Raw genomic sequence first — 13,815 nt, 5'->3', positions numbered from 1 at the left:
AGGCACCCACAGTGCCCTGCCACAGGTCCCGACACATGATTAAGTTTCTGGGGTGGTGCCACAGGCAGGCAGGGAGCACATGGAAGCAGGATGGATTGGCGGGTCCAGGGCCAGGGATTGGGATCGTGATAGTGAATGTGGAGCGATGACAATTAGAGCTGTGAGAAATAGAAGCGTTCCATATCGACCAGCGTTTCAACATTTTGACGAAACAGTGGTCCGTTTCAACTTTTGTTTCATGTCAAAAGTTACAGGAATGGTTCCCCCTTCTCAGGGCATGAAGCATGCCAAGTTTCAAGAAGATAGGTGCAGGGGGTTCAGAGTAACTGCATCCCAAGGTCTGGAGAGCAAAGCTCATGTCACGTGTATGTGTTAAGCCGAGAAGAGCCAAGTAGAGCAGGTGAATCACTTCTTTGAAATGGTTTTGCTGAAGATGCATCAATTGATGCATGCCAGTGTATTGTTGCCCCTGCAGGCTACAGCATCGCACTGCTGACTCATGTTCATACTGCGGTCAATTATTATCCACAGGTCTATGGTGGCAAGTGATGGGGGATCTTCAGTCATGCTCCCTGATGAGAGGCAGCAGTTGCACAAGTACCCATGTCATGAATTTTGCCTGTCAGCAGGTAGAGGTGCAGGGCCCCAGAACCCAGAACCTGTGCACCTATCTCCTCGATGGCTGGCAGGCTTCATGGTCTCAGTAGGGGCTAGCAGGCCAACAGCTTTCACCCTGCTGCACCGTAACACACACAGTGTCATCCATGTCATGAGTTTTGCTTGTCTGCAGCTTGAGGTGCAGTTCCCCCCAAACCCCTGCACCTATCTCCTTGAAACTTGGCAGGCTTTGTGGCCTCCAGAGGGGCTAGCACACCTGAAGTTTTGACCCTGCTGTGTCTTAACACATACACATGACACAAGTTTGGCTCTCAAGAATTTGGGGTGCAGTTTCTTTCAACCCTCTATACCTATCTTCTTGAAACCTGGCATACTGCATGCACTTAGATGGTGCTACCACTCCTGCATGTTTCATCCAAATATGGATAGAAATGAGAAAGTTATAGGCTCTTTCAATCTTCCCCATTATAGCTTAAGGGCAAAACGTTGAAACAGTGTCAAAACGGCGAAACATTTCAACTTGCCTCACTTTGTTTTGAAGCTGTTTTGACCATATCTGTTCTGTTTCGATTTTGCTGTTTTGACCTTGAAACAAAACCGGTGGCAAAATTTTGCACAGCCCTAATGACAATGCAAGGTAGGTGCTGGGGCAGAGCCATGATCTGCCTTCATGCCTCTGTCACAGGTGCCAGTAGCATGGGCAGGGGCATTCAGGGAGTGGATTGCAGCTCTGCCCCAGTCCTGACCTCAGCCCTGGGCCAGGGCCCACACTGTCAGTGCCCAGAGATCCTGGGGTACCCATGGACACCAGTTGGGACCCATGCAGGCAGAGCACACAGCCAGGCAGAAAGGAATGGTGTCTGAGCAGACAGCGAGCTGTATCTGGGGCCTAGCCTCACTGCCCATCTTGCTCCCGGACATGGCTCCCCGGCTGCCTACGGTCCCATCCCAGCTACCCAGGGGTGTGCCCTGCCTATGTGGGTCCTGGCCCTGGTAGTGGGTGCAGGGTAGTTTGGTTGGGGTGTCCAGGAAGCAGGGCTGGGTCTGGCAGCAGCAGCTGGAAGGAGTCAACACTGGGGCTGCTGGGAAATCTAGTGTGGCTGTCCAGCAGCTGTCCTGCCTAAGCTGTGTTGCATGCCCAGAGTCAGTGGGACCAGCCACATGTACCACAACCCCTGATTCCCCTTTGCCTGGGCTGGGGTTGGGGCAAGTGACCTACTGTGGGATGAATCAGGCACCCAGACAGTATTTTGCCCACCCCTGAACCAGCCTATATTCAAAAGCCTCCATTAAAAGTCTTCTTTAAAGTATATTGCTTTAAACTTCATACAGTACTCTGTTTAAAGCCTCATCAGCACTGAGTAAAACAGAATAAATACCAGACTTGTTTCTCTGGGAAGAATACTGGAGATTAAGAAATGGGGAGGGGAGGAAAATAGTCCAATAATTAGGGTAGTGACTGGGCAAAGCAAAATGCCACCTTTATTCTACCGCTTAGTTACCTAAAGGTATCTACTTTTCCAAAAGGTATATAGAATTAATCTGAGATGTACCATTGGAAAAGCAGTGTGATATAATGTTATACATTTATTCTCTCTTTTAGTATGCATGTCATCAAAGGAAATATCACACATATTTTTCCCTGAATATTTCTAGGTACCATAGTTTGTCAACTATTCACCAAGTTCTCCTTCCTACACAAATATTAAACAAACAGCATAACAACAATTACAGAAAGATGCACATATAATACCCATTGCACATTACAAACCTGCTTTTTGTCCTCCATTCCTTCTTTTCCCAAATCTTTCATTTCCACCATATTTAAAATAGAGAAGACACAGAACTTGTATGTAGGGAGTATAAAGACAATTCATTATGGAGATTAGTGGGTAGCCATTGCTGGTATCTCCAGTCTGTACATTCCTGTCCAAATGATCATATTCGAAGTTTTAATCAGAATTTTATTTCAACTTTTCCAATAAAATACTCAGAAAAGAAAAATCTAGCTTTTTTTCATGTTCATGGAAGACTGTTGTTTGGTTTGGGAGTTTGGTGGGCAGTGCAAATAGGCAAAAAACTGCAAACCTAAAGCCACATTTTGGGAGGGTTTGGGAAATTATATACATTGGCTAATGAAAAGAAGACCTATTGGATGACCTGTTCCTTGAATACAGAACCATTTTCAGATTTCAAGGTTTTCACTAACAGAGTAAACATCTAGACTAATTTCCTAGCATTGGGGGAAAAGAAATCTCCTTCTAGAAAACCAAACAAAGCATGAAGACAACAAAAATAAAAATGCCCATTTTTTCTGGCTTTTTATAACTCTCCTTATTTGTCCTATTCTTATCTCCCAGAGTTCAGAAAGCACATTCTGGCTATCACCCTTCTCAGAGACCCCTTCACTTCCTTGTTCCTCAGGCTGTATATGATAGGGTTTAACATAGGGGTAATGACCGTGTAGAAGAGAGACAGCAGTTTGTCTATATCTGGGGCATATGCAGAATTAGGGCGCAGATACATAACAGTGCCAGTCCCAAAAAACAATGTCACCACCACCAGGTGTGAGGAGCAGGTGGAGAAGGCTTTATGCCTGCCCTCAGCTGAGGGCATCTTCATGATGGTAGTGATGATAAGAAGGTAGGAAACCAGAATCAAGACAAATGGAAAAGTTACGAATACCAGAGCAACGATAAAGACTACAATTTCTGTCAGAAAGGTGTCTCCACAGGCCAACTTCAGGACTGGGGGGATGTCACAGAAAAAATGATTGATTTCATGGGAACCACAAAAAGGTAAGATGAAAATGACTGAGGTTTGGCCAAAGGACATGAATATACCACTGAGCCATGACACAGCAGCCATCACTGTGCACCTCACGTTATTCATGATGCATGGGTAGTGTAAGGGATGGCATATCGCAGCGTAGCGGTCATATGCCATGACACCCAGGAGGAAACATTCTGTGCCCCCGAGAAATAGAAGGAAATACATCTGTGTGGCACAGCCAGTGAATGAGATAGTTTTATCTTCTGAGATATATCGCAGCGTAGCGGTCATATGCCATGACACCCAGGAGGAAACATTCTGTGCCCCCGAGAAATAGAAGGAAATACATCTGTGTGGCACAGCCAGTGAATGAGATAGTTTTATCTTCTGAGATGAGGTTGGCCAGCATCCTTGGGAGGGTTACCGAGGTATAAGAGATCTCCAGGAAGGACAAATTCCTGAGGAAAAAATACATGGGCTGCCAATGTCAAGGTAAAGATGAAAAGGTTTCCTGTCAGTGCAATTATGTAGCTCATTAGGAATACAAGAAACAGCAAGGCCTGTAGTTCTAGAAGGCCAGACAGTCCCAGGAGAACAAATTCTGTGATAGCAGTCTGATTCTCTCTTTCCATGTAGGCTTTGGGCTCCTCAGGACAAGATTTGTTCCTAAACAAAGAGAGAACCAATACAACACAGATATTCTCATACTGTAAGTAGTAGAAATTAACAGGGAAAGCTGCTCAAACTGACTCATTCTAAAGACCTAGACTCAGAAAGATGTCATTCTATCCTTTTCTTTCCAATCCCCATGCCCTCTACTGCTCCCTTCCCTTTAGCAGTTGATATACATTAGTCTTTGTTGACTCTGATGAGTGTCTCTGTCTGCCATGAATCACTCTTGATCCTTCTTGTCCTTTTCTTTGATGGCAATGTAGCTGAATATAGAGATTATTTAATACAAGAGAACAGCCATATGTACTATGGTCATATTTTGGGAAAAAAATGTGAAATTATAGGTGGCCACCATGAGTGGGAACAGCCCATACCTTTAATGTTATTAAAAATAATGTGATATTTGGGCAAAAAGAAAGATATGTTTAAACATTTTGTACTTTTCTAAATATACCCTAGAAGGGTAATATTTATCATCATTGAATTTCACAATCATATGCTAAAGCCCTTGTTGATATTAAGGGCCAAATTCTGCTCCACCTGTCAGAGTCTCAGTGAGGTGCACTAGTCTTTGGGTCTGTGCCTAGATGTTGACCAGAGTAATCTCCATGACTCCTCCTAAACTGACCCACTGAGAAGAAAATGTGGGAAAATATGTAGGACCAGAAGAAGAGGAAGCCAAAGGAAACATGATTCAGTGCAATAAACAGTATCCCATACTGGGGAGGAAGGAGTTAGCTTGGCCCCTGTTCCCAATGGCTTTTCTGCAAGTTATATTTAATAACCATTGGATAAAGTGCATAGACTGTGATGGGATAGCATTTTGCTCCACTGGAGCAGCTTGAAGTGAAAAGAAATGGAGAAATATTAGCCCCAAGGGATACATGACTCCCACATTTCTCTCAAAAGTCCAGCCTCCCAAAAAAATAACTGTACCACTATGCTACAGAGTATTTAACAACTGCTGGCTTTCACTCTCATTTATAAGAACTGTCTGTTTTGTATTCAAATCATAAATATTCATTGAAGCAGATCTGAAAGATGGGTGACCCATTTGAGTAGTCTCAGCATCAACTCATTCACACTTTCTCTATCTTTAGTGCCACAATGATTTAATTATTTTATACAAAGTGGAACAGCATCAAACAAGATTGATAGTAGTCTATTCCACAATTTGCCTTAGTATGAATTTAGGCTAAGTTGGTTTCATTGTAGGTGGAGAATCTGGATATAAATGCCCGCCAGACAGAGGAGGGGACTGGATCCCCAGCCAAACAATATATGGCCTAGAAAATTATATTACATGAGGAGAAAAAGAGGTTAAAACTGTCTGACACATTATGTAGGTTGCAGCCATGTTGGTCTAAGGACATAGGCAGACAAGGTTCTTCGGGTAAATCTGATATCTTTTATTCGACCAACTCTAATACTTGGAAAAATTCTTGGAAGAGCACACACCAACTGCAGATGCTTCCTCAGCCCAGTGATGGGTATTTAAGCCCGCAAGCATGCTAAGAAAAACTTTTCCAACTGTTTAAGTTGATTGAATAAAAGATATGAGATTTACCCAAAGAATCTTGTCTGCCTCTTATGCATTGTGTCATTAACTCTCCTCATTACCTTACCTTGTACAGTATCAAATGTCTGGAGGATGAAAACCATTCTTCTGTTAGTTTGACTGACTCTGGTATATCGGATGAAAGCTCATAGCTCAGTTTTAGAAGACGTTTTCAGTCAGGGGCCCTTAAACAGAATTATAAAGGTCAGAGAGAGAGATACACAAATTTTCAAACAAATGGTTATTAAACCCCCCCCAGATATTATTATTGTAGTACACTGTGGTGAAGATGGCTTGCTACAGAAATTCTGCTAACATATTTTTTAGGAAAGCTTGATTTGCAAATAAATAATACACTGAATATAAAAAAAATATGATTTTCACATGCAATTTCAGCAACTGCATATTTTCCAGGAAAAAAAACAAAAAAACAAAAAACACCAAAAAAATAAACAAGCCTTCTACAACTACAAAATTATTTGCTTTTAGGCAATGTTCTGCTATAAAAATGTAAGTCTCAGTACTAAATTAAAACACATAAAGAAATTAATAAGCAAAGTGTGCCAGTGATGGTATCTCTTAGCTGAATGTTGTATGACTTATTACTCCCTTACAATCCTAGCACTAGGTTTTGTAATAGTATTTCCAGGACCAGAAAAAATGTCATTGGTTTCATTTAGAATAGAATAGAATAGAATAGAATAGAGATTTTGCGGCTTTGAAACTGGCTACACCACCTTGATCTGACATGTCTTCAGAATAACACAGCTAACTACGTCTCCCTGGAATATCTTTCCTCTGTTTAAGGTCCTTTAAGACTTGTGACATTATCCTTTTTTTTCCCTTTTTCATTCACAAAATATGGAACATTAAACAAAGAAAGGAAAAAAAAACCTAGTAGCTACAAAGTTTTAATTGCATTTAGAGTAGAAATTCCTGATAGAGCCTTAAATTCACTAACAGATTATTCAGACACTGATGGCCTCTGTTCTGCCATAGCTAGTTTACTTTCAGTGTTTAAATTGATGCACTTAGGGCAAAAAAGGAAGACACATTTGTGGTGGTTCTGATTCAACACATTCAGAAACTGACACCAGCATAGCCCCTTTCATACATAGTTTATCCCTAGAATGAATGGAGCTTGGCTCAGATCAGCTAGGATTGTCCTAGGAATAATGTGTTATTTTCAATACTTCACAGGTACTTACAGTGGGACAACAGTTTTATATATGTGTAGGATACCAGATTAAAAGGTTTTGCCCTGGGAGAAATCTGACATCCCTTTTTAACCTTTAGAGTAGTTTGAATGTCTCAAAACTACACTACTATCATTTCTTGTGACTAGAGGGCAAACAAAACCAATGACACTTTAAAAAGGAATGACATTTAAATGGAGATAGTAAACTGGAAGCAACACAACAACCAAAATTAAGAGTTCAAAACATTACAACAGCTTGTAAATCATTCTAATGTACTGAATATTTTCTCTGCATTGAAACATAAATGAAGTTAGGTGCCTAACCCCCTTAGTTCATTCTGAAAAGTTTAATCATAGTTCACACTGGCTTTGACACCCCTGAAATAATATAAAAAAATCTTACCTGTTCCTGGTGCACAGACTGGTATCTTCTTGGAGTATGTACAGCCCCACTATTTATGGAAAAAGAAATAATAATAATAGGTGAATCCTTGGGATGTGATAGCACATGCAAACCGCTATGAAATCTGCTCAGTAACAGTGAAAACTGTTCATTCTGTTTTCCATCACAGCATTACCTTTCAGGCTTTCAACCTGTCAGTGTGTGAGGTTTTACTCTTAACCCTATCCTGGATAGATTATAATGCCTTTAAAATATCCAACTATTTGAAGCAGGGTTTTTTTTTTCACTGAGTTAAAACATAGGGTAACCAAGTTCCATCTCAGTACCACTTCAGGAGAGCATGAACCTTAGACTTTCAAGTCCTCCACACGGACCTCCACCATTCAACATAAAATTTTAATTTGCTGCTTCTTTTGTGGACCAGATACTAAGAGCAAAATTTTAGCTCTTAGAAACTGTTCACTTTATATTCCCCAATGGCATTTATCCAAGTATATTCATATTACTTTTTGCACTGATGGACAAATGACATTGCAATTTATGTCTAGTGTAGATACATAAATATCCATGTGACAATTAAGTAAGCTTATTAAGGTGTAATTCCCTTGTGCTGAACCAGTCTAAACCCACCTCTCATCTGCCTCTCATCCTCAGACTCATGGCCAAACTGAAAGGACTAATCAGATCCTTCCATTGCAAGTACTTCCATTGATACCTTAACTTCTGACAAGATAACTAGTCCTCTCTTTTGTTACTTCACAAGGCAAAGTTCATTTTTTGCAAATTATGGCTCCAGTCCCCCTGCCCCTGACTCTACTTCCCAGTGTCACCTGGCACTAACAGACCCACCAACCCCACATCTGCATACTGGGTACAGCACATCCACCACATTCAAGGACAACTGACACAGCACTTTGAAAAGGCCTAGGGAGATTATAAAACACAGGTTGGTCTACACTGCTGTCCAGAGCTTTCCCACCCCATTAACCAGAAAGTGTAACTCTCTGCTGAACAGCTCCATACAGACTGGCCTTTGTAAAAAATGGACCATTGTGTCCTAGGACCCTACTGTGTTAGCCAGCAGATCAACCCCATGACCTAAAATAACCTTTAACCCTAAAGGTCCATCAAGTATTCCATGTATCCCATCTCAGATGATATATAGAAAATGTCTTGCTGCATCAGACCCAGTCTCCCCAACCTCTTGTGAAAGTCTTGGCCCCAAAATGGAGGCAGGGGAAGTTCTGGTACCTCAGTGGTTGGGAGGGATGGGCCTGAAGATCACGTCTTAACCTGAAGAAAGCAGACAGACATACAAACTTACATGCACACTACATTGTAATACAACTGATGACAATAGTTTGAAAATGTACCTTTATGAATGAGGTACAGTTTTATTCTGTTGGATTTTGTAATGTTCTGTGTTATGTGTGCATGCTAAATGTTACACAACAAGCATTTGGTCAGCCCTCCACGCAGCCAGCCACACTCTCTCCCTGAACCCAACCACACACACACACACACACACACAGAGGCACATACACAAACAGCTGGAAACACATTCTGTAATGCAGGCTGAACTTTACTGTCACAGGGTCACAGGTCACATGTGGCCTTATCCCCACTACTTACAGTTGATCACAAAGGCATGCCATCTATTTCAGGCCATGTTTTATAGCAACTGCTGAACATGAAGGCACATGTCCATGAAGGCCACATTACCCAGCAACAACTTGGAAGACAGCACTGGTTCAAGGAACACCTGTTTGAACCCACAACTCTGTCTGTTCCACCATTGTCCAGTGCATCCACAAAGACACCAGTAACTGGAGCTGGGAAGAGGTGCTCAGAATCTTCCTCTGTGCTCAGCAGTCCTCAGGGCCTTCAGAGACTGGGCCATCACAGGACATGTTGAGATGATCTCTCTCCTTCTCTCTCTCTTCCCCCTCTTCCTTCCTCCCCTCTCATCCAGGTGGTGGAGAAATACCACTACAGGTTGCCACTCAGCCTAGAATGCTCAGACCAAATACTTCTGTTTGCCCTGGAACTGCTACTTTTTAAACATGTTTCCAAACTGGTCACACTTGGGACTGTTTCAGTGGTTGCATTTACATTTGCCCCTTAGATGTAGGAAACACTGATTCTTTACTGCTGTTCAGCCAATCTGAAGCTGGACTGTTTACAAGAGGCCCAAAGGTGTGTCAGATCCATCAGCAACAAGGAGAGAGACTGTGATCCCTGAAATATGAAAGAAGTAACTGAAGGGGACCCAGGGAGAGCAGAGAGAGAGGTACAGAGCAGGTAGAATAGCTGTAGGGAGTGCAAGAAAGCTGACTAGGAATTAAAGGAGTCCATATCAAGGGGACAGGGACAGGCTAAGAACAAAAACGGAAGGTATTCAGATTTGGAGAACAGGGTATGACTATGAGACAGAGATGGGATGCCTGGAGAGACCACCAAGAGGGACAGTGGGTGACTGGGCCTGGTCTACGTGTGGTGTGAGACTTAAGGGAGAACTGACTGAAGGCCAGAGAGCAGTCAAGGACATGTGCCTGCACCTCAGGTTTTAGCAGTTCACTAACCAGGGGGAGCCCTAGGATCCAGCCCTGGCCCAAGAGGTACCCAAGCCCTGGTACCAGCACAGGCCATGCAGCCAGGCCCAGCTGCAGCAGCAGTTCCGTAACCAAGCCTGAGCCAAACACTGGGCATCATGGGCAGGATATCTGGTATGCTCAAGAAACCCATTCAGGATGCCCACATGTTAGTGTCAGACACCACACATACCCGTGGATGTGTTATACATCAGTAGTGCCTACCTCATATCTACTGTTTCCCCCTCATCCTCTAGGCAACCTGATCTATCAAGAAAGAAGATGAGATGGTTTGATATGATGAACAAAGCTATCCTTTTATTATCTTTATTATATTAAGTTGAGATATGGCAGGGTAAGTGAAAAATTGCAAACCTAAAGACACATTTTGGAAGGTTTTAGTCAACTATATATGTCCGTTAGGGAAATAGGGTGACTTGTGTAATGAATAAAGAAACATCTTCAAATTTTAGATTTTTTTATAACACCTTAAGCATTTAGATGAATTTCCCACTTAAGTTTCTAGAGAAAATGAAACCTCTTTAAATATATTTTTCCATTGAAAATAAAACCAAGCAATGGAAATACGAGCATATAACTTTCTAAGCTGTTATCTTCTCAGAGGCCTCTTAAACTTAGAATTCGCTGGGGCAGAGCAGAAAAGGAATGATAACTATAGATTAACCACCAGATCTATATCTAACTCAACTACAACCTCACTCTAGATAAAGCCATATCTCTAAAGTGTTTTACACAGTTCCATCATTGCCTCATTGTTCTACAGGAAACCCTCGCTATTCACAGGTTCGGCATTCGCAAATACCTAACCCGCATTTTAAATACACTTTATACACTTACAGGAGCTCCTCAGGAGCTCTGCACTTGCTGCCACTGGGCTCCTGCTGCCGTGCTCCCACTGTTGCAGCCGGAGCCATGCCCTCCCCAGCCGCCAGGGCTGTGAAATATTCACAGATTTCCCCATTCACGGGGGATACAAGAACATATCCCATGTGATTGGCAAGGGTCGCCTGTATTTTTATAACCTTGTTTTCAGAAAGCAGTTTCTGGCTATCACCCTTCTCAGAGCCCCCTTCACTTCCTTGTTCCTCAGGCTGTATATGATAGGATTTAACATGGGGGTTATGACTGTGTAGAAGAGAGAGAGCAGTTTGTCCATATCTGGGGCATATGCAGAATTAGGGCGCAGATACATAACAATGCCAGCCCTGTAGAACAATGTCACCACCACCAGGTGTGAGAAGCAGGTAGAGAAGTCCTTTTGCCTACCCTCAGCTGAGGGCATGTTCATGATAGCAATGATGATAAGAAGGTATGACACCAGAATCAAGACAAAGGGAAATGTTATGAATATCAGGGCAGACATAAAGAACACAATTTCATTCAAGAAAGTGTCTCCACAGGCCAGCTTCAGGACTGGGGGGATGTCAGAGAAAAAAATGATTGATTTCATGGGAGCCACAAAAACCCAAGATAAAAATGACTGAGGTTTTGCCAAAGGACATGAATATACCACTGAGCCATGACACAGCAGCCAACACTGTGCACCTTATGTTATTCATGATGCATGGGTAGTGTAAGGGATGGCATATTGCAGCGTAGCGGTCATATGCCATGACGCCCAGGAGGAAACATTCTGTGCCCCCAAGAAATAGAAGGAAATACATCTGTGCAGCACAGCCAGTGAATGAGATGGTTTTATCCTCCAAGATGAGATCAGCCAGCATCTTTGGGAGGGTTACTGAGATATAAGAGATCTCCAGGAAGGAAAAATTCCTGAGGAAAAAAGACACGGGTGTGTGGAGAGAAGGGTTTGCCAATGTCAAGGTAAAGATGAGAAGGTTTCCTGTCAGTGTAGTAATGTAGCTCATTAGGAATACAAGGAACAGCAAGGCCTGTAGTTCTGAAAAGCCAGACACTCCCAGGAGAACAAATTCTGTGATAAGAGTCTGATTGTTTCTTTCCATGTGGTTTTGTTCTCCTCACGACAGTTTATTCCTAAGAAAAGAGGCAAACCAGCACAACACAAATTTTATGATATTAAGTAGCAATTATGAGACAAAGCTGCTCAGACTGACCTTCTCTAAGCCCCAGATTTTCAAAAGATGCCATTTGTTACCAGTTTTGCCCATTATTTTGGGGTGTGCTCATTTAAGGGTTATGTTTCTAGAGTCTTGGTAATTCTGTCAATGTGCTGCTTGTGTTACTTGTGTTTCTATACAGAGCTGTATATCTCCCTTCTGCAAGTCCTCACCCCCAGTGGAGCTATCTTGCAGGACTCAGTTTCAATGGGCTGGGTTCCTCCAACCACCAAATCAGTCATACACATAAACACACACAGATTAACGTGACACGCCTGACCTGGCTGGGTTGATCAGCATGGACGGGCTGACACCCTTATATGCTAAGAATCAGTTCATCAGAGCAACAATAAACTGCAGTCAGACACAAGCACACAGGTAAACAGAATCCCTGTGAATCTGGCTGGGTGTCCAGCTGACACCCTCATGGGCCAGCATTCAGTTCATTAGGGCACGTCTGAGTCAAACTGGGTCAATCAGCCTGTACAAGCTGATCCCCTTATGTGTTTTAAACTCAGCACGTCTCAATCTTTAGCCTTTTGATGAGCAGATCCCACAGTATTTTTGGGCTTCACAGGGATCTTTAGCGTAGGTAAAAGAAGTGTTGCTGCAGAGCAAGTGGGGAAGAAGAAGTAGGAAAGGAAAAATATACCCAGTTACTACCAGTTTGACTATAAAAGTATATGAAATATATAACGGTACTAATAGTAATAGAAATGCAAAGGAAAAACAAACGCAAACAATTACAATACTACCCTGGTTTCACTAAGTATTTGGGGAAACTTAGCTCAAGCTTAAATAATACAGTTCAGGTTCAGAAATTTATGCCTAGAGAGAGAAAAGAGAAAAGAGAGAGAGAGAGAGCACTGGGATCTCACCAGCCCAAGGCACATGGGTTGCAATGTTGACAGATAAAGTTTTCAGCACGATCCTTGAAGAGAGATGATCTGTTTCTTCCAGACTCTTGAGAATACAGCAGCTGGTGTGAGAGAGAGCTCTCCTCTTGAAGCACGCACACACATTGCTGCTTTTTTACAGATTTTTATACCCTCAGTTCAGCTTTTTCGAAGCATTTTCAATAGTGTAAATCATTGTCTTTTCTCTTGACAAGGGTTTATTTGGTTTGGAACATTTCAAGAAACTGATTAATAATCAGGAAAAACATAAGGTTAGGGAGTAACCAGACACTTAGGAGCCAACTTGAAATTCCTATGGATAGCAGATATACTGATGGGGTATCTCATGGTTTCTTCAGAAACAATAGATAGCTTGCAGCATCAGGGTTTTGGGATTTTTACTTGTGAACAAGCCTTAGCTTAGCATGACTTTTCCAGATATTACTATAGTCTTTTAAAAGACTTAAAGCAATTATTGGAGTGATCATAACCTTTGAGGGGGGAGGACTTCCACCAGTCATCCTGGGAAAAGTATGACAACACTTGCAGTCAGGGCTGTACCCTTTACCATTGTTCAAATGTTGCCCATACCCCCTCTGACTCAGTCTCTTTGCCTCAGCATTCCCTAACCCGGCAACCGAGTTTTAGTCAATCAAGTTTAAATTGTCACAACCCAAAGTTGTGATTTTTTTTGTGTGCGCGCTTCAGCACTGCTAAATTATTTTCCCGCTAAATTGCAGCTTCTTTACACAGTGGAGTTTTCTGCTGCAGAGGAGAACCCCGGTGCAAACGGAGTATTCCCGCCAAATTTGTACTTTTCTTTGCATGGTGCATTTCTTTTGCATCAAGGAAATGCACGGTGCAAAGGAGTTCCCGCCATTTGTATGAAGATCTGTGCCACATTATTGGCCAATTCTAATACATGCACACGTGGCGGCTAGCGATTGGCTTGCTAGCCGTATAAAGAGCTTGGGTGGTTTCCGCCCAAGTTGGAGAGAAAGCAATTGG

The 13,815-nt window shown here is 42.5% G+C and overlaps 2 protein-coding genes across 2 annotated transcripts; both read right to left on the bottom strand.

The window, feature by feature from the left end:
• Positions 1-2,967: 2,967 nt before the first annotated feature.
• On the bottom strand, positions 2,968-3,865 carry LOC106723432 (olfactory receptor 10A4-like). Its single transcript, XM_025195808.1, has 2 exons — positions 3,777-3,865; positions 2,968-3,655 (listed from the first exon to the last, which is right to left on the bottom strand). Exons 1-2 carry the CDS (start codon positions 3,863-3,865, stop codon positions 2,968-2,970), a joined length of 777 nt encoding a protein of 258 aa, XP_025051593.1.
• A 6,983-nt stretch (positions 3,866-10,848) lies between these two features.
• LOC106723431 (olfactory receptor 10A4-like) lies at positions 10,849-11,797 on the bottom strand. The gene is given in 2 exon segments (XM_014527706.1): positions 10,849-11,268; positions 11,270-11,797. Coding segments are annotated over 2 exon segments (948 nt in total).
• Between the last annotated feature and the right edge of the window lie 2,018 nt (positions 11,798-13,815).

The sequence above is a fragment of the Alligator sinensis genome, unplaced genomic scaffold (assembly GCF_000455745.1).
Source record: "Alligator sinensis unplaced genomic scaffold, ASM45574v1 scaffold2237_1, whole genome shotgun sequence".
Lineage (NCBI taxonomy): Eukaryota > Metazoa > Chordata > Crocodylia > Alligatoridae > Alligator > Alligator sinensis.
Note: the sequence above shows the minus strand (reverse complement) of the source record. Positions and strands in the feature narration are given on the sequence as shown.

Coding starts and splice junctions, on each gene's coding strand:
- LOC106723432 (XM_025195808.1), bottom strand. CDS start 3,865: ATGTATTTTTTCCTCAGGAATTTGTCCTTCCTGGAGATCTCTTATACC. Junction 3,656..3,776: donor CTGGCCAACCTCATCTCAGA/AGATAAAACTAT, acceptor GCGATATATCTC/AGAAGATAAAACTATCTCAT.